The 22219-nt window shown below is 37.0% G+C and overlaps 1 protein-coding gene across 3 annotated transcripts in view; it reads left to right on the forward strand.

The window, feature by feature from the left end:
* SBF2 (SET binding factor 2) overlaps positions 1–22219 on the forward strand; it is a 218105-nt gene that overhangs the window by 84718 nt on the left and 111168 nt on the right. For all 3 annotated transcript variants that reach the window (XM_081840018.1, XM_081840019.1, XM_081840021.1), the window contains exons 3-5: positions 2234–2371; positions 19227–19340; positions 21800–21910. In XM_081840018.1, coding sequence (XP_081696144.1) covers positions 2234–2371; positions 19227–19340; positions 21800–21910 — 363 coding nt within the window. The remainder of the gene's footprint in view (positions 1–2233; positions 2372–19226; positions 19341–21799; positions 21911–22219) is intronic.

Here is a 22219-nt window from a genome sequence, read left to right on the forward strand (position 1 = left end):
TACCATAACATGTTATATAATAACTTAAATAATATTTCATTGTCAACAATCTGGCAACTGCTGGCTTTTTAAAATAAATTGTGGAAACAGAAAGCTGTGCTTTTATATACACAATAGGATAGTTTTTGATATGTATGAAACAAAAAATCTGTCATAGCCATTGTGTTTGATCAAACCATACTGAACATTTTGAAAGAGCTGATTAATGCATGAGCAGAAAGTTCTGGATTGTTGAGTATATCCAAGCTGGTATATCATTTCACAAGTATTAACTGTTCTCACAACATGGCTTCCATGTATGACCTTAATGTCATTTTATGATGGTTCCTGAAGGCACTTCGAAAACATTAAATATATTCAAAGAATAATTCCTTTTGCTGCCATACATTATAAAACTTCAATCACAATCTTGCTCAGCCCTGCAATGTACTAAATTTATATACAGAATTTCTGCTTTAGCATACTTTAATCTAAATGCTTAAAGTAGGTAACACTGTAGAATAAAATATATTATTATTATATATGTGAAACTGACAACCATATATAAAGCACAAGTATCAATCCTACATTTGTTTTAAGCTAACCACCAAAAGCCATTTTAAATTCAAAGGTCTTACAATATTTCCAGATGGCTCCTGGGTATGCACTTTTGGCAAATCTCCAGAAGAAAGAATATCCATGAATGTAGGGCAGCCACCAGGAATACATAGATGCTTGATGTACTAATTTGGACTCAGTAAGCTGAGTCATGACAGTGAGTGACATCACCACCTCACAGCCTCAGGAAAACTTATGACATAGAACTTATTAAATAATGTATACCTCATTTTAAATTAGTCGCATGGGTTTCTTGAGATAGCTTCACTAGAGGAACAGAAACATTAATGCTTGTCTTTACAAAATATAGATAAATATGCACTCATTTTAGGAATTGCGGCCAGCTCTTATCTGTTCAGTTAATTCACAATTGAGTGCCTTGAGTAAGGTCAGTTATTGAAACATATTGTGTTGAATATTCCCCAGATGATAAAAAGATCCTCCTTTAATATTTAAATACCTTTTTCAGTAGCCTTCCATATTCACTGAGAAATTCATTCTTTTACCTAGACAAAGCAGATTGTTTATCACAGTGTTTTAATTCTGTATTATTTTAGTTTTGTTTTTTGAAATATGGATTATGAAATAATCCAGAGAGATACTTGAAGTTCATTGAACAAGGGAGTCTCCTAAAGGTTTATGGAGGAAATAAGGTTTGACTTCTTTTTTTGTAAAGACAAAAATCTCATAAAGCAGTGATTAAAATACCTACTGGCTTAACAAATTAAATGTTACAAATACACTGTACCACCGCTTCTTGGGACCTGTTATGAGAAACCAAATTAGATCTTGTTATGCAAGTGTCATGTTATCTGGATTAGTCTGCACAGATCCTTGTGCTGAATAATCTCTGATTTTGAGTCAAATATGTAATAGAATAGAAAATAGTGTTAGAAAGCTGTTTGGATATGTTAATGGGCTTCTGTACAAAATAAGCTATTTATATACGTTTCGTTAGATGAAATTAGCCTCATTAGTGAAATACTGATTGGAATCTGATTAGTACAAAAATAGCACTGAATTCCAGTTTCCATTAATTAGCAGCATTTCTGCTACATGTGTTCTGCGATTTATTCTATTTTGCAGCCTGATACTTTGTAGTCTTGAATACAGAAATTTTAATTTAGATGTTTCAACGTAAAGTACAGTACAATAGTTTTTGTTTTCTTTAGCCCAGAGTTACTGCAAAAGTCTGGCAACAGGTTTGGATTCTGGAGAGCAGACCCTGAGGAACTCAAGATGTGTGTGTGTAGTTCTAGGCAAATAATAATGGAGTAGCCAAAAAGCACCACTCTTTCTATTGGTGAGCCATTGATTTCTGAAGAGCAACACTACAATTGAAAATTCTGGGAATAAAAAAAAAATGCCACAGTTTTGGAAGTGTTTGTGTGTATAATTTAGATGAGTTATTTCTGCAGCTGTCAATATTGTAAGAACAAAATATGTCATACTAGAAATGTTTCCAAGTGTTCTGAGTTTGTGAACTGTCAAGTAGATCTGCAATAAAATAAAATAAAAACACTGTCCATTATAAATATTTGTATTTATCATCGTTTTACAGATTATAAATTATTATTTTTAATCAATGTAGTTGGCCTGTGGGTTAAAACTATACTTGTGCTTTCTTTGATCATAGTTTTGTCAGCCTGGAGGATGGCATCTGTCCAGAGAGAGGAAGCAGCCTACGTTCTTTGTGGTGGTGCTCACAGATATAAACTCTGAACGGCATTATTGCTCTTGCCTGACTTTCTATGAAGCAGAGATCAATCTTCAGGTAAATATCTTATTGAATCATTCACACAGCACATGCACACAAACCTAGGAACTCATTTCTACAAGTTCTTCAGTCACGTATCCAGCTCTTAATGTACTTCACTCATGCACATTTCATCTACAGCTTCAGTTGCCTGGCCCATAATAACTGGGGATCTGAATTAAAACAAATGTTTATGCAAACTCAAATATTATTCAATATTTTTGGTGTACTTAACTGTCTTCCAATTTACATTTGGCTCATTAACCAGTGGAATGGTTTCTCTCTGGAGGTTGTGGAAGGAATCCATGGAGGCTTTTAAGAAGAGGTTGGATGGCCATCTGTCATGGATGCTTTAGCTAAGATTCTTGCATTGCAGGGGGTTGGACTAGATGACCCTTGGGTCCCTTCCAACGCTATAATTCTATGTTCAACGTCTTTACCTAGAGTCTTAGTAGTAGGATTTAAAGGGATGCTTATTTGAAACCTCTTTGTTGCTTCTTCCCCCTCGCCCCCCAAAAACCTAGTTTCTGTTCAATGTAATTTGTGTATTTATAGAAAGCAGTTCAACATGGTATTTTTATTTGCTCTCTTATTTGTGGTTTAACACAGGTTCTTAGTTCTACATTTCAGAATGATATTAAAAACACATTACTCCCTCTGCTGGATGTCTGTGTATTGGAATAGAATAAAACATAACAATTTTATTTTTATACATGTATTATATAGCATTAACACAATACAGTACAAAGCAATATAGTACAAACCATTATGGGATGATGGTCTATGCTAATATACTGCCATTGATATAGAAATATCAATTGTAAGGGTTTGCTTGTTATTCATGTACACATATTTGCATAATTAGAACATGTACTTTCTTACTGTTTGCATGTTTGTTTAAACATTTAGATTTAAAATGCTTAACTCCCACCCCATGCTTAGATCTGTGAATACATTCCTAAAAATAGAAAAGTTAGGTTAGATTTTGGGTGTAACCTTCTTGGCAGTTCCCCTTTAAAACATGTGTATTACTAATTTCTGGACAGTTTAAAATGCTTGCTGAAGTAATTTACCCAAACTGGAAATTTTAAATGATTTCTCTATGACACATTATTTGGAATCCTTTGTAGAGAGAATCTAGGGACCAAGATATCGCAACATTTAATTGTGAAATTTATTTTAAACTGTTTGAAACTGCTTCTTTCCAACTTGCTTTTTGGCTAAGGCTAAGGTCCTTCCAGTATTGAACATGATAGTGAGCTTCAACAAGTTAATGGTTGTTGCTAGTTTTGTTAGCAAAAATTATTAAATGGTTTGGAGTAATATTTTAATAGAGATAAGTGTATGTTTGGTCTGAGTCATTTTCAACTCTGTTCATCCCTAAGTCCTATTTCTGCAGGAATCTGTGAATTTAAAAAAAAATTATGCAAGTTCACATTTATCTATGCATTTTGTACAAAATATGTATTTTTAAATGCATTTTCTCTCAAAATAAGTAATTTCAGATGCATTTTTATGAATGTTGAACCAAGAGCTACATCACTGAAATTGGAAAAATGCAAAATTCCAAAAAATAAACACGGTTATCTTACATGAAATATTTTAATGCAACATTTACAGGCAAATGTCTTCCAAAGATGGTGTATGAATCAAAATATAACACACCCACATTAAACACACTTAATTAAAGCTAACTAAATTAAAAGGAAAATGTCCAGCCAACCCAAAACTAAATAATGACAAAGTACATTGGCAACCCCACAGAACAAAGCCTGATTTCAAGCAACAGTCAAGTATTGTTTTTTAAAAAACAGATGTGTTTTTAAAAAACTTCTTGCAAGTGTGTAGGGATGATGTTTGATGAACCAGCTCTGCATTTCTGAGATGTGGAAGCACAGTTTAAAAGGCCCAGTGCTCAAAGATAAGCATATGAGGAAGGCCTCTATGTGGTTGATCTTGGCGTGCAGGCAGGGTGATCTGAGTGAAGCTGATGCTTCAGATAGCTACGTTTTGATCCATAATGCAGTTTGTAATAATTTCATATTAGATAATGTCATATTAAAGCAGTCTGATTCTTTCTTCTTCTCTCTCTAATTATTTTGTTATGTCTTTGTAAACTATGTTTCTGCTTTAAATTTCCATATACTTCAATTCTCAGTGACAAATTAGTCCCCCCCCCCCCCCGAGAAATGGCAGTTCCAGGGAAGGGCTTTGTACCATGCTATTCACCGTTACATGACATTGGGCTTCATTTCAGTTTGGAAATTTCAGGAATTGTTGCCTGCAGGGGAGAGGCAAAGCCTACATATGTACTTAACCACATAATCTAAAGAGAACATTAAAATGAAGCACAAACTCTGATAGATTGCAGTGAGATTTACATTGCATGTTCACAGAAAGTTGGCCAACTCTTATTTAGTGGTATTTTCATAATCCCAGGTAAGCATACACAGGATTATACATTCAAAAGTATAAATGGTTTGAAGACCAATCTTGTACTAAACTACCCAGAAGCTCCCAGAGCATGGTCTGAAGGCACAAGAGGCCACCACTTCCCCGAAGCTAAGGGTATTTGAATCTGAATAGGAATCATATTCATAAAGTGAGCCCCATTGAACTCAGTGAGACTTACATCTGTGTAACTATGAAAAGAATTTCATCTAAGGTCTCAAAATTAGATCAGTAGTCACCAGAAGAAGGCAAGCAGGAGCTCACAGAAAACAAAGGCCATGTATTCATGCTCTTCCCTTGTAGGTGGCAAGTATCAAAATACATACTGGATTTAAAAGTTGACTACTTCTGTAGTATGCTTTGCTGTTAGTGTGCTGCCACAGCTTTCTGCTGCTGTTACTGAGGCTGGAACCTCCTTCTGTGAACAGAATTCTTTCTCCATGAAGAATGAAATTAAAGCTCCTTCCATTCATAGTGTGAAAATATTGAAAACAGCCCAATGTGACCAAGCCTTCTAATTACAGATAGGTAGCCGTGTTGGTCTGCCATGGTCAAAACAAAATAAAAAAAAAATTCCTTCCAGTAGCACCTTAAAGACCAACTGAGTTAGTTCTAGGTATGAGCTTTCGTGTGCATGCACACTTCTTCAGATACCAATGAAGATACTAATGTAAGAGATGTGAAGTAGCAAAGTTTTATATTAAAACTGAGGCTACTAAGTTCTGGCAGTAGAAGGCAAAACATATAAGGTGTTATTCCCACATATTTTGGTCTGTATAATACACTTCATTGGAAGGTTTGGCTTCTTTCTGTAGTAAAAGACACCTAGAAGAATTTAGCGGCTGATATAAAATGCAAATCCATTGATGCATCACGTGCAATGCTTTTAAAAGCAATTCAAATGAAAATTCTGTATACACAGTTAAATCTTAAATTGTCTGCTTTTGTTTGTTCTTCATGAGTGTGGTTAGAAGTTCTTTTATTCAGATTCCAGAACTAATATTTTAAAATTGTTCTAGAGTTTCTGTGGTCTGGAAGAAGTGCATGAATTTATTCGGAGCATAACAAAGAGGCTAAGGGTTTATAACTGTTTGTCGGTGGCCCTGAGGAGTTGTTAATGTTAAAGGCATTGCCCTATCTATTTTAGGCTTCTTAAATACTCCTGCATTTTTTAATCATAGGTGCATAGAATATGTCTGATTCTTCCAGCTATGTTGTTGCAATAGTGGGCAGGTGTGTCAGGAATACCAAACATGGACATAGAGGTTCACAGCATTGTTGGTAAAAAGTAACCAAAAACCATTTCACAGGTTTTCTTAGACATTTTTTTAGCTTTACCCTTGATAAAACCCTACTCTCCAAATTCCTGTTAAGATGGCCTTCTGTAAATGTAGCATACCCTTTAGTTACATTCACTGCCTGTAGTCTTGGTGTAGATTAATATCCTGATTAGATTTCAGATTTTCATAAACCTTTTGAATAGCCTTTATAAAAATAACAGATTTTTGACACTACAGACAATTTTTTTCACATTATATCTCATTATATATCTGCTTTTATAATGTAGCTTGTAATAATGTAGCCATACAAGTTTTACAAAATTTCAAACTGGCCGCTACACTTGCCAACAGGGTCATATTAAAGCAGTCTGATTCTTTTCTCTCTCTAATTTATTTTGTTCTGTCTTTGTAAACTGTGTTTCAGTAAACTGCTTTACATTTCCATATTGTTATGTCCCTGTGTGGTTGCTCAAGAGTGAACAGGCAAGAATCTCACCGGTCTTTTCCAGGCTTTATTATCTGTACAAAAACATTTACAGTGCAGAGCATCTCAAGTCCATGTCTGATCAATCGCTAGCAGAATCTGGGAGTGGGCGGTCCTTAAACTTTCCCCAGCATAACAGTCTTTTGACCTCCATCCTTCTCCTCCCCTCTCTGCACGTAAACCGACTGCGCAGAGAGGGCGCTGGCAAAGGGGGACTTGCCTCCCCCCTGCTTTGCTCAAGCCCGGTGTTGCGGCTCTCTCTAGCATCTTCCGATCCCTGCATCCCTTCCCCACTGAAGGCGGGGCTTCCCTCCTCACTGGAGGAAGAGCTGCTTCGCATGATCTTCTCTTCGGAGGTTCCCTGTAACCCAACTGCCCTTCTACCTCTCGCCTCTAAGCTGATGGCAGTTCCTTGACACATATACTTTAATTCTCAGTGACAAATTAGTCTCCCCGCATCCTAGAGAAATGGCATTTCCAAGTAAGGGCTTTATACCATTCTATTCACTATTACATGACATTGGGCTTGGTTTCAGTTTGGTAATTTCAGGAATTGTTGTTGCCTGCAGGAGAGAGGCAGAACCTACATGTGTACTTACCCACATACCATAATCTAAAGCGAACATTAAAATGAAGCATAATCTCAGAGAAATTTCAGTTTGTTTAAGGTCAACCAGACCATCCAACTTGGCCAACCAAGTAGGAAATTGGGCTGAAGTGTTTGAGCTCCAAACAAAACACCCATAACAAATGGAGTAAACCAACTTTTTTGGATTCAAAGTAGAAGTTGCTGGGTTTTTTGTTGGTTTTTTGTCTCTCAGAAAAAAATAGTTTGAAGCAGGACGGACGGTTTTAATGTACATTTGTGGTTGTGGGAACACTTCAGGTTCGTTTATTGAGATTTAAAAAAATGGATTAACAAGGTATTTTAAAAATATTTTCATGTGTCTGTGTCTGCTCTAAACATGTGGGAAAGTTCTATTTTGGGTTTGCTCACTTTATGACATAAGTGATTCACATTTGTTTACTGATTGTATGTATCCTAGATTAATTGGATTAAAAGTGTCTGGCTTCCACATGTCTCCTATGTGATGCTCATTGCTCAGGCAGTAGAGAGTCATAATTTTATCATGATTAGCATTTAACTGCTAGGAAGGGATCTCAAAAGTATATGGAGGATGATTTATTGGCCAAATGCAAATTATTTTATTTTTTTTCCGCGGCAATGAGTTTAACCCAAGTGTAGGTAACAGGATACCCTCCAGATTTTGGACTATGGCTCTCATAATCCCTGAATGTTTGCTTTGCTGGCTAGGCTGAGCAGAACTGTAGTATGAACAACAAAATTTGGAAGGCCACAAGTTCCTAAACAGTTTAAATGGATTAAATCAGTTACCACTAAAGAAGAGCTATGACACATGATTCATGTTACGCTCATATATTACTTTGTACTGCACCTTTGAGAACCTCACTTTCTGTCTTTTAAACTGTTAATTTGTCTTATAAGCAGTTCAGAAACTCATCTGCATTGTTTGTTTGAATGCTTTGGTGTTCCATTAATAGTTTATATAAATAATGTAAAGCATATATGCCAAACATGTTGTGTGAACACCATTTTTTCAGGAAAATGTATGAGCTCATTAATGTCATAAAAATCAGTGAAAATATTTTATGAAATTGCTCCATCATAAATTGATTGTGGTTGATGTAAATCTTTTTAAATCTTTTAAATTTAAATCTGATTTTCTACTCTAAAATATGAGAGCGTTTACTAGCTTTAGCTTGGTTATTCTCTGTTCAAGGTCAGACTGATCCAGAACATGTCTTCTACTGCATTAAGATGAAATATTTGTCAGCCAAGCCTGCACATAGTGTACTAAAAAATGCTTCTCCCCCCCTCCATTTACTTTAAATACAATCCATTTTACATTAATAGTATACAAAGTTTAAGCACTTAAAATAGATTAGGATATTATTCCAACCTTGTGTTTGCTTCTGCTTGACCTAGTTGTCTTGAATATTTTAATAAGTAGCTCATTAATTTTAAAAAATTGTTGTTTTCCTTTGCTTGACATGTGAAGACTGTGTCTTTCATATGAACTCTACTGCTAAAAGCTTATTCACATGATAGTATTAAAGTACAAACTAGCTGAGGAAACTGTGACTTTGAGCTATATGTATGAGAATAATTTTAAAGCATTCCCATCTTCATCTGTTACAACTGATGTAGATGAGACACAGTTTATGACAGAAAGGATATGGCAAATTATTAAAAATAACTCTTGACACACATGGTGTTAGCACACAGCTTTTTCTTCGCTTTTAATCTCTGAATATGTTCCTAATTGACATATTATCCCATTTCTGGGCTTCACTATGTCATCTCTCACTTTAATTCAGCCAAGTAGATTGGTTGCTATTGGGAATAATAATCAGCTAAAAAATGGAGACCACCAAAGAACAAACTGTTGCCTGTTTCATTTTGGAGCGCTTGCTGTCATCATACATAAAAGACTTGAAGAAAAATCTCATTGTTTGGATGTCTTAGAGTATATTTCAGATGGCAGTGTCATGAGCTCTCTGATGTTTAATAGAGTTAATTTTAGGGGGAATATGTCTTTATCTGTTTACATCACTTTAATTTTTCCTATAGTTTTCAGCACAGAATACACTATTCAGTTCAGACCCAGATTTGGTTCTTTGAAAAACTGCCTGACTTCTTATAAAGCATTTTGAAAACTTCCTAATTCAGCCTGGGTTCATATCTCAATTTGGAAAAAATGAAGCTTCATGCCTTCTCTCATTCACTATTATAGGAAAATAAAAATGCCTATAACTTCCCCCTCTTTTTGACACAATTGGATATTTGCAGGCATAGTTTACCTTGCTGTTTTTAAATAGCTCAGGAATCTTTCTGTTGGGCACCCTTCAATCTAATTTTTTTAAAAAACAATGAAACCCCTTGTTTAAAAAACCCAATTGGTGCAGTGAATTTCCTGGAAAGACGGCCCTTACAGTTTAGGGTGGTTAAAAAATTATGCACTTAGTATCCCCTGTTGTTTTGTGTCCAGTTCATATTAAAATAGTGTACATCATAGAGATGCCCCCAGGTAAGAAACCTGCCAAATTTCAGAAGACTGGCTTATATTAATTTATGAATTGCTTGGGAGTTATTGATTCAGGGAGGTTTGTGCTAGGTTTTTTTCTTAGGAATTTAGTATGATAATGGCATACATTGTAGTGTGTTCCTAAGGAAGTAACCTGTAAAATTTCAGAAACTTGGATACAGGGGCTAGGGAACTGAGATGAATGAAGAAGAATTTACAAAACTTCAGATTTTGTTTTGCTAAGTTGGCTACAATAGCGACATGAGTAGGATTGTGTTGCGGATCTGACTTCCTAACACTGCACACCGCTGCCAGTTATCAAGAGGGAGAGGGGCAAGGCAGCAGGGAGCTCGAAACAGTATAAGGATAGTGTCAGGATCATTGGATATGCTTCCGCTGCATCTGCTGCCTTGCCTCCTGCTCTTTTCTCTAACCAGTAACAGCATGTGGTGCTGGGACGCAAGGTCAGCAGTGAATGCTGCCATGCCATCCTCCATTGGTTGGCAGCAAAAGTCACAGAAACCTTGGATCTCGATCTCGATCTCTCTCTCTCTCCCTCTCTCTCTCTCTCTCTCTGTGTGTGTGTGTGTGTGAGAGAGAGAGAGAGAGAGAGAGAGAGATCCAAGGTTTTGTTTTCAGTTCCTTGAATTGTTTGTGTCGATCTGACTAAAGTAATATTGCTCAGCTATGTTCATCTCTTTCAAGTCTGAGTAATTCACAGTTTAATAAGAACTACAACGTCTGGAGGTAACCACCTTGGCTCCCCCTGATCTATCTAACTGACATATGAAAGACTTAGGAGGGTGGCTATTCCCATTGTGTTTGGGGTGAATACATGTACCATCAAATCAAATATTTTTCCCCAAAAGTGTTCTTGAACATGGAGTATTGCATTGGTCTTCTTGTGAGAGAGAATGCATTTCTAAACTGGAACCGAAAGATTAACTGGCTATGGACTTCTAGCTTTACACTGTGTGTTCAGAGAATGCATATACTGTTAGTGCTCACAATAAAGTAGTTTGAAAGTCATGTGTTTAATCAGATTATCCTTTTAGGCTGTGACTTCTGATAATGACATGGCCGGTAATACCTCTGTTTGTATATGTGACTAGCTTTGGTTTTCTAGGAATTTCTTTGATTGCTTTATCACATTGGAATTGTTAATCACATTCTTACTAAGTATTTTACGTGCTCTAAATGTGCTTAGAAGACTTGTATTAATTATGATGCAAAGTAATTTTTGCAGTCCAAGGCTTTGCAGGAATTTTACATCATTGTTTAATAAGAAGCCTTTATGAAAAATAGGTCCTTTCTTTCAATTTTTAGACACCGTTGTTGTTGCAAAAATTAAATAAAATTATATCTTGCTTATCTTCAAATTGAACCCGTTGTAGCTTACAATATCAGCTAGAATCAAATTGCAGCAGTAAAATCAAACTATACAGTTAATAAATACGATTATATAATAGCAAAACAACAATTAAACCATACGTTGGGTTGGATTATGAGTAGGATTTCCACAAATGAAAGGGCAGATTTCATTTGTGCAGCTGGTGTTCAAAAGGCAAATTCTATGCTAGGAATCATTAGGAACAAGAATAAATATAAAATTGCCAATATCATAATGTTGTCACATAAATCTATGGTGTGACTGCATGGGATGCTGTGTACAATTCTGGTCTTCTCACCTCAAAAAGGCTATGTGGTCTCAAGCTCATGCTTCTGCATCACTTCTCCAGAAAAGCACAGCTAAAATGATCAAGGGGCTGGAGCAACTTTCCTATGAAGAAAGTTTATGGCATTTGGAAATTTTCAGTTTAGAGAAAAGGGGAGATAAGGGGAGACAGAGAGGGGCATAAAAATAAGCATGGTGTGTAGAAAGTGGATAGCACTTCTCCCTTATAATACTGAAACTTGGGAATAATAATAATAAATACTGTGGGGTCTTGTTTTTGTTTGTTATTATGGTGTGTATTTTTGTGTTTTTAGATTGTAAATCGCTCTGTGATCTTCAGGTGAAGGGCGGTATAGAAATTTAATAACTAATATAATAATAAATAATTTTGGACAAACCAGTAAGTACTTCACACACCACATAGTTAAATTATGGAATATATGGAATATACTCCCGCAAGATGTAATGATGGTCACCAACTTGGGTGGTTTTTTAAAAAAAATATTCATAGAATCATAGAATTGCAGAGTTGGAAGTGACCCCAAGGGTTCAACCCCATGCAATGCAGGAATCTTGGCTAAATCATCCATGACATGACATGGTATCCAACCTCTGCTTGAAAACCTCCAATGGAGTCCACAGCCTACTTGGATGTTCTTTCTGTAAGGCTGAAGACAGTATGATTGTGAATACCAGTTCCTGATAATCACAAAGGGAGAGAGCATTGTTGTGCTCATTACCTGCTTGCACACTTTTCTATAGACATCTGGTTGACCACTGTGAAGACAAAATGTTGGCCTTGATGGGCCTTTGGCCAGATCTAGGAGGGTGGTTCTTTATAGTAGGCACTCGGATTGAGCAGAAGCTCCCACTGGAGGAAGTGGCCGGGGGATCAGTTGGATGGGGGATGCTGCAAATTCATTGGCTTCATACATGGTATATGCTAATAGAGGATAGCTCTCTGTATTCATTTTTAAAAAGATGAGCCTATCTGAAAAATAATACTCTTACCCTAAATCTAAAATATTTAGGTAAGGTGATTTTGTTGTACTACTGGAGAAGTTCAGCAGAATCAGCTTGAACAAATGAGAAATGTGTTATGTGGAATTATTGTTAATGTGCCGAAAAATGTAAGTAGGTTTTTTGCAGATGTAGCAAAACATTTTCCCTTCATTTTATCTACAAGACCTTGAATTGAAATAAATTGTTTTGAGATTCCATAATCATAGAATTGTAGAGTTGGAAGTGACCACAAGGGTCATCTAGTCCATCCCCTTGCAATACAGGAATCACAACTAAAGAATCCCAGCCTCTGTTTAATACCTTCCAAGGTATTCCATTGCACTGTCGAACAGCTCTTACCATCAGAAAGTTTTCTCTAATGTTTAAGTGAGAATCTCATTTTTTTGTAATTTGAATCCATTGATTCGGATTCCAGCCTTTGGAGCTGCAGAAAACAAGCTTGTTTCATCTTCCATATGGCAGCCTTTCATATATTTGAAGATATCTATCATATCACCTCTCAGTCTTCTCTTCTCTAAGCTAGACATATCCAGCTCTCTCAACCATTCCTCATAAGGATTGGTTCCATATGTTTTAATGGCTCTACCCCTACAGCTACAGTATTTCAAGTAATCTCGATGGTTTTTCCACCACAGAACATCCCGTTCTATAGAGTATTTTAGAATGCAGAAATTTAAGGAGTAACCACAGTTATGTGTTCAGTAGTGTGACACAGAGGGCAATAAACACCAAGATAAATTTATAACTTAAAACAGAGATAAAATAATTTCCTAGCAGCAGGTCAGATATATTGGCTGGAGACTGTTAAAGGCAAGAGGTTATCATTTATCTTAGACATAATTAATAGTACTATTCACCCAGGATGCACAGGAATTGCAAAATACGTTCCCAAATCCCATGCTAAAATGCAATGTGTCTGCCATTCTTTGGTGAATCAACATCCTTCCTCCCCCCTACTCTTTCTTGGTAGTTTCTACAGAAACAAAATTCCTCTAATAGTTAATGCTTTAAAAACATTTCTCTAATGTTTCATTTTTTCATAACATAATAAAGAGAGAGCATACACTGGCCCAGTTTGTACGTCACATTAAGCCATAATTAAAACAAACTATGGTTTATTGTGAACCCACAGAATGCTGCCAGTGCTCACAGCAGAAAAGTGTTGCAGAAAAAGAAGCCCAAGTTTTGCTTGTCAAAGTGTCTGAAATTGAGCTTGTGGTTTGTTTGGAGAGAAACAAACCATGAACCTGGGTTCAGACAATGTGACAAATTAGACTCCCCCCCTCTTTTGTTCATGGTGCAGCAGCAACAGGAGTGGGGAAGGAGCACCACAGAAACCTTTGAACAGCATGCACAAATGCACTGCTTGTTCACATGAAATCTTGTTGTTATTGTTTAGTCGTTTAGTCATGTCCGACTCTTTGTGACTCCATGGACCAGAGCACGCCAGACACTCCTGTGTTCCACTGCCTCCCGCAGTTTGGTCAAACTCATGCTGGTAGCTTCGAGAACACTATCCAACCATCTCATCCTCTGTCGTCCCCTTCTCCTTGTGCCCTCAATCTTTCCCAACATTAGGGTCTTTTCCAGGGAGTCTTCTCTTCTCATGAGGTGGCCAAAGTACTGGAGCCTCAGCTTCACGATCTGTCCTTCCAGTGAGCACTCAGGGCTGATTTCCTTAAGAATGGATAGGTTTGATCTTCTTGCAGTCCATGGGACTCTCAAGAGTCTCCTCCAGCACCATAATTCAAAAGCATCAATTCTTTGGTAATCAGCCTTCTTTATGGTCCAGCTCTCACTTCCATACGTCACTACTGAGAAAACCATAGCTTTAACTATACGAACCTTTGTCGGCAAGGTGATGACTCTGCTTTTTGAGATGCTATCTAGGTTTGTCATTTCTTCTCCCTCATGAGAAGATAAATCATAGCTTGTTTAAAATTATGATGCAATGTGCTATGTGAAAAAGCCCATTCTGATTTAGTGAGGTTGTATTATCAATAGGTCACTGGTCTTGGACATTTTCAGAGCACATTTTCCAGAAATTAAAGGGGGAATTTGTTTTAAGTTGTAATGTTCTGTACCTTTGTGGATAATGCTGATTGTATAAATAGTTTGTGCATTGTCATTTCTTCCTACTTGTAATTAAGCATGATCCTGTAAATAGCATATCAGAGATATGAAGAAATTAGTTGGCAGGGAAAAGGGAGTGTACAATCACTGGAAATTCAGAACGTTGTCTACAGTTTATTGTGTCACTTAGTGAAACAATGCCAGGAATGTTGGAAATGAAAGAACATGTATCATTCTTTGGCTTTGATTGTGGCTAGTATAAACTTTGTGCAATGTTTGCTTTAATTACCATATATGGGCTTTTGTAATTGGTTCTACAAAGTGCTTACTAATAGCTTTTTGAAGTGCAGCCATCTCCTCTGCTTAGCATTTTGTAAGGTAATGAGATCTGTCTATGCAGTTGGCTCATTTCTTTGTGAAGGAATAAATCTGGGTAAATCTCACTTTTCCCACAGCAAGACAATTCTGTGATAGAAATTTTGCATGGGTAAGCATGGTTGAAATGCTGGAATTAGGGAATGCTGACACTCTTTTCAAAGTGAATTGAAAAGTTTAGGCTTCCTCTAGCTAGATTTCTTGCAGTTGTCCTTTTATGAAAAAATATGTAACTAATTGCATTTTAAAAAGCCATTTATAATACCTTATCTTTAGTGATGACATCTTGCACCATAGCCATATAATATTTTTCAAATTGCTTCTGATTTTTTTGCTGAGCACGTGTTTTGTTCTGTTGCTCAGACTTCAAGAAATGCCATGCAGAAGCAGAACAGCATGTAACCAGACTAATACAAATCCACACAGATAAACATACTTTCAATAAACGTACAATATTTTCTGAATACATTAGGATGTATTATAGCTACACATAATTTTACATCTGCAACAGTAAGACGTGCAGATGTTAACTTTATAGGCTCCGTATGCAATGTCTGCAAAGAAATACATTGCTTTGTTAGGAAACTACATAACAGTGTCAGGCGATAAGACTTGTGTTTAATCACTGGTTTTTAACCAACTCCATTTAATGAAAAATATGGATCTTTTCTCTCAGATTTGGACCTAGCTACTTGAAACTATGCCTTCAGGATCTAGCTTGAGTCCCTTTTCTAAAAAAATCGGAAACATTATGGACATAAAAGCTTTTTCTCTTCCCATTTTTAAATATTTATTGGAATATATAAATATGCCACCTTTCATTTGAAATTGCAAGGTGGTGTACAGGAAAACACACACACACACACACACACACACACACACACACACACAATTATAATACAAAATAAAAGCATCAGGCATTAAGCCAGGGCAGAGTTAAATTAATCAATACAACTAACTTGTAACAGAGACCTGAGAAAATAAATGTGTTTTTAAAGGAAGTACCAGAATGGCATCAGAGTTAGCATTTGCTTTAGTTTAGATGGGAGGTAATTCTACAGAGAGGGTGCCACGAATAAAAACATCTGAAAGGGTCCTTTGATCCATGAAAGCTGAATATCTACAGGCAGAAGGCATTGTTCATTGGGGAGGGCTTGTTTTCCATGGGATTGTTTCCTAATTTACAATTAAACTGCAGTTCAGATTATATTCTCTGCTCTCTGATAAAGATAAAATAATATGTCTTCCATACCTTCCCATTCAAATCCAAAATATACTTTTGACAGAGAAGAGATTCCTGTTGAACCATACAATAGTTTTCATTCAAATGCTGTATAGGTCATGCAGCTCTTCTTATTCACACTGTCTGTTACAAGTTGTTTGTAGGAAAATTACGGTACTTTTCATTTCTGCTGGTATTGAAACAAAGGTTCACTGATTTTTTGTGCTACACAGATGTTTGTCACTCTTACTCTTGGAAGCAAGATGGGAAACGATGCAGCACATGGAAGATTAGTGTACGGTTCCTTCAGATCTGTTTGTTTTACCTTCAAATAGCATGGTTTCTGTAGGAGTACCCAGCTGAAAGAGATGACTAAGTTGAGCAGAATTTAAAAGTCTTCCAAGCCACTACTATGTGTCATGGGTCATCCCTATATGAAGGAAGCCTGGAAGTACTAGCTGTAAGAATCTCCAGTGCCACCTACTGGTATTTCATCAAAAGAACTCAAGTAGAACCCAGTGTGATCTTAATTGTAACTTGCAGTGCCAGAGAATCTTATCAAAATTCACCTTTGTAGTCATGTGGACTGTTTTTCATAATTTGATTTAGTAAAAGAAAACAATGTATTTCAGTGTGTATCTGAAGAAGTATGCATGCACACAAAAACTCATACCAAGAACAAACATAGTTGGTCTCTAAGGTGCTACTGGACATTTTTTTTATTTTTAAAAATATATTTCTACTGACTTAGACCAACACGGCTACCTACCTGAATGTATTAGGTGATTGTTAGGGTGTTGTTTGGTTTTTTCCCTTTAAGTGAAACAGTAATCTCCAATTGTTCCCACTATCTATTTTTACTAGATATAAAACTGTTTTCTATAAAAAGAAGTAACTTAGCAAACAATGAGAATGACTTTACTTCAGCAATATAAATAATAATTGTGGTTCTGTTAGCTATTTCTAGCTCTTTTTTCTTTTTCTCCTAATGTAGTATAAAGCTGATCTCCATGCTAATTATAGTGAAGTCTGCTTGTAAGAATCAATTCATCTTACTTATTTGATGTATCGAATCTGAATAAGGTTTTGAGACTGGGTAATAGAAATGTTCTGAGAGGATTTACTGTGGGCATATCCATTGCTGTAAACACTGCTAGACAGCATTGTGCAGTGTTTGCTCTTAAATTATTTTAAAATGTATTGGTGGTTCCCACAGCAAGATGTTTATCCAATTTTAGAAAGTGTTTTTCACTGATAATAGCTGACAGTCCTGTAGCACAGCATAGTACAAGTGAAAAGGATATTAGTCACTGCTATACCAAATACAGTTCAGGGCAACAAGACCTAATAAGCTTTGATTAGCTTGCATTCAGAAGTTTCCGTTTGACCCTCCACTTTCCCCCAGGAAAACCTGCAGTTTAGCACTGAATCAGAATCAGGTTTTCCACAGATTTCCATTTGTTCTGATTTAACACTAAAGAACAAGTTTTCCAGGGGGAAATGGAGGGGCAAAGGCAAATCCAGTCAGACCCATGCCTAGAAAACATGGGACAAGTGAAAAACCGGTCAGATCTGTCCTTTCTAGGTACAGGAGAAGGTATAGGTGAGCTCTGTGTCTTGTTCACTACTGAGAAGCATCCTATTTAAAGCTACTAGATTCAAGTCGGTCAGTTCATTCATGGGCCTTACCAGTATGTTAAGGATAATGATGGTTGACTTTACAAAAGATGATATACTTTTGTACAAGAAGAGGTACAAAATAGGTAAGGAGTTGCCAACATATTAGCTAACATATTAGTAAAAGAATAAGCAAACCGAGGTACACAAAACAGGGTTTGGCCTGACATTCAATGTAATTTTAACAACTTGTACATTCTTCCATAACTTTATGGTCCAATAAAAAGGATAAACATGTATACATTTACTCTGACACAAAAGTGAGCTGTCCATGCTATAAGGTTCCTTTAAACATGTTTGGTTGTTTTTATTTTTCATGCCATACAGTTTGAAAAGAAAATCCCTGTCTCTCATATATATGTAGAGATATGGCCTGCTGTGATTATTCAAGGGCTTGAAAATGTAATGTTTTCGAATTTAAAAATCCTATTTGTACTCAAATTGTTTTTTTAATAAAAAAATGAAGTTGAAACTTAATTTAGCTAATACAGGCTGCTGTGTTAGCAGCAACCCAACAACAATTAATATTCAAAGAAAACATCACAGAAACAGCAAATGTGTATGCCAGTGACATTCATTATTCAGCTTAATTATTCATGGACAGCTCCAGTCAACAGGCAGCAGAGCATTGTAAACAGTGAAGTAGAAGGAACAAAAGCTTCCTTTTCATTTGTACTCTTTTGCTATAGCCCAGTAGTTCAATCTGCCCTTTAGCTTGGATAGTAGGTCCCAGTGTCCTCTCCTGGTAGGATAGCTACAGTAAGAAACAAGTTATGTGTATTTGAATTCTCCTGAGAATGGTTGCCACTCCTAGGCTACAAACAGGTACTACTGGCATATCCAGTGCAAGCCAAAGCATGTTTTGCTGCTGTCACACTGCTAGAAATAATGATTTTGAATAAAAATTGCAGAGGTCAGTACTAGAACCTTTTGAGACAGTCAGCAAAACTGGAACTCAGGTCTCGTGTTTTGAAATACCAATCTCTCTTTACCACCTACCTGCAGCTTTTGGGGCCTGCCCAGTCCTCTTGTCTAGGAAGCAACAGCTGATTGGGGTAGTGATTAGTGAAATACCAATCCAACAAATCCCAGTGGGCCATTGAGGTGTGATTCTCTGCTGCCCTTGGCATTCTGTCTACTGAATGACATGATGTAGGATGAAACTTATGGGTAGGATTAGAAATGTCATAAGTTCACACATAGAGCTACATGAGTACACACTTTTATTGAAAACTTGAGTTGCTTTTGCTTTCGACGTAGAAGTTTCCCCCTGTGTTTTATGCAAAAATTGTGATTAGCTATTTTATCTGCTTGTTGCAATAAGTCATCTTGGGAACCGTGAGGTACAAATTGTGTGGTAGTTCTTTTAAAGTTCTAATGTTTTCATAAAAGCTATATTTTATTTTAAATTCTAGGACATATTTGGGTTTTATTTTTAAAAATACTATTTTTTCATAAAGGTGATCACCATCTTATCTGTTGACTGAAGTATGTCTGTTTTCAAAGGGATCAAGAGAAACAGAAGGAGAGGAGGAGACAGGTTTGATCCAGCCTGCAGAAGTATTTGCTCCCAAAAGCCTGGTGTTGGTGTCCAGATTAGATTATCCAGAAATTTTCAGGGTAAAGATCCTGTCATTTATAATGTGCCATTCTACAAATTTGTTGGATATTTGATAAGTAACAGTGGCAAGTATTCTTGAACTGAAATATATTTATACTGTTATGAGAATTTAGACAGCACAAGGAGAAATAGCCTGCATTTTATACAAATCACTTTTCACTGGTACATCAATGCTATGCACTTTTTATTCACAGAAGCATTATATTCAGAAGCACATATATACCAAATAAATATTTAGTTATCCCAGCTTAATGTCAGGGCTAAGCCATAGGCAACTGTCAGAGGTGCACTGGTGAATTGGGACCAAGGGACCAAGGGAGGAGTTGAAGCCAAAGAACACATCAAAACCAGAAAGAGCATCTTGCTCAGGCAAGGTCCCATCCCACAAAAGGAAGCCTTTATAGCCTTCCTGTCCAGATGATAATCCAAGCTGCAGTTCTGACAGCTCACCACAGGCAGCTGCCGCAAACTGGTTCTAGCCCTGGAATCTCCTAGCTACTCATATAGAACTAAAAATGTAAACTTCAGAGCAATTAGTTTGGTCAAAGTAATTGAGTTGATTCACTTACATAGCTTAATGTTGGTTCTGATGCAACAGCTGATTCAGTAAATAAGCAACTGGTTAGGTAACAAAGTGGGGAAAATATTTCAGCCTCACTCAAAACTCTTTGCACTCCAAATGAAATGGTTAAATGTTTGGCACAAGACTAATAAAAAAATGTTTTTATTTAAAATTTGCAGTACAGGACTGTATTTTTGATTATGCCCAATATCTTATTACTTACACACGACTTTGAGACTGAGCTTCTAGATAACTCAAGTTATGTAGCTTCTTAATTGCAGTCCTTAGGTTTAGTATGGAAAGCCTCAGCAGGAGCTGGCCTTGCAGCCTGCAACTTTTATTTCTGAGGCTCATATGCAGTACACAAACAGCAACTTCTTTAAAAAGGCTTCCTTATACTTATGTCACTCAAAAATTAGTTCTTCCCCCCTCATTCATTCAACTTCTTCCTCCTGAAGGAACCCAGGGTGGCGAGCACATCCATAATAAAACTCAGCCACTGATCTTAGGGGTGCCAGGAATAGTTTCCTTCAGCCATCAAACAGGGATGTTTTCAAATTCCTCCTGCAAGTCAGTAATGAGGGTGACAGGAGGGCCACAAATTGGGAACTGCTACTGAAACAACCCTGCCATGGGCCAGAGCAGCTCCCAGTGAGAGCTGTACCAAGAAGGCTCATTTGCCAACCATACAGTCTGAGATGGCTCATATTATGAAAGACCCTGTTTTAGGTACTTGGGTCTCAAGCTGTTAAGGGTTTTAGATGCTAGCACTAATGTCTTGAATTAGGCCTGGTACTGGCAACCTGGGCAGTGTTTTCAGAACCAGTGACATATGGTCCTATCGGGCTACCCCACTTACCAGCCTAGCAGCCACATTCTTCAATAGTTACAGCTTCCAGACCACCTTCATGGTTAACCCTACGTATTATAGTATCCCAAATCGGAGGTCACTAGAGCATGGACAACTGAGCAAAACTATCACTGTCCAAGAATGGTCATAGACTGCAAACCATCATAAGCTGGGCATAAGTTCTGCTATCCACAGAAGCCACTTGAGACTCTAGTAACAAGTTGGAATCCAGGGGTATTCCCAGGCTGTGATTCTGTTCCTTCACAGGGGAGTGCAGTCACCTCGCAGAACAGATCATACACCTAATTCCCAGAAACAGGAACCACCACCCCACAACACTTCCATCTTAGCAGGATTTAAGCTGAGTTTATTGGACTCTATCCAGTCCATCACTACCTCTAGACACTTGTCCAACATCTTCACAGCCTTTCCTGATTTCAGTGGAATGTAGAAAGCTGCGTTCATCAGCATGCTGCTGAAACTGTGCTCTAACCCCCAGATGAGAGCTCCCAACTCTTTAATATAGATGCTCAATAGAAAAAGGAAACAGAATCGATTCTTGTGGGGGAGCCCTATGGGACCCAATCCAAGAGCCGTGGTGCTAAGCACCAATCTCCTAGAACTGTCTGGTAGCAACCCTGCAGGTAAGGGCAGAACTAATGTAACATATTACCACCGACTCCCATCTCCTTGAGTTGCTTCAGAAGAACACCATGTTCAGTTGCATCAAAAGCTGCTGACAAGTAGAGGCAAAACAACATTCTCTTTTCTCTCTGCTCATAAAGATCAGTCATGGTTACCAAGATGGTTTCAGTTCTAAAACCAGGCCTGAAACTACTACTACGGAAACGTACTATTGATAAAGCTATATAGTTCTAACTCAAAAGCTTTAGATTATAGCATTGCACTTTAATTAAGCAAAATATTTTTTTCATGTATAAATATTCCAAAATTGCATTCCTTATACTACAGTATATTTTCCAATAATTATTAGTATTATCTTTTCCCCAGGTTGCAATGTAATATGTTTTTATTTCTTGTTTTAGGCTTGCCTTGGCTTGGTCTACACTGTGTATGTGGACAACCTGCATGTTTCACTGGAGAGTATCATTGCAAATCTCTGTTCGTGCTTTGTCCCTGCTGCTGGAGGGTCACAGGTAAATAGGAAAAAAGGGTATTTATTCAGCTAATTTGATTTATGAAGAAAGCAAAAAATAAATTCTTTAAATATTTTGATTTAATAGAGGACCATAGTTCAGTTGAGTATGTCCCAGTGGCCCGTCTTCTAAAGAGAGCGAGAATTCCATTCCACCATAAGGTCAAAGGGTTAATTCTGTCATTTCAAATGCATGTTTCACGGCATAGTATGAATTCAGAAACATTGCTGTAGAATTCAACCTTTTTTATTACCAGTGCTTCAAAATATTTTATGTTTTTTCTTGGTTTGCATGAGATACTGGGGAGCA

This window comes from Podarcis erhardii, assembly GCF_964252035.2.
Source record: "Podarcis erhardii genome assembly, chromosome: 1".
In the NCBI taxonomy this organism is placed as follows: domain Eukaryota; kingdom Metazoa; phylum Chordata; class Lepidosauria; order Squamata; family Lacertidae; genus Podarcis; species Podarcis erhardii.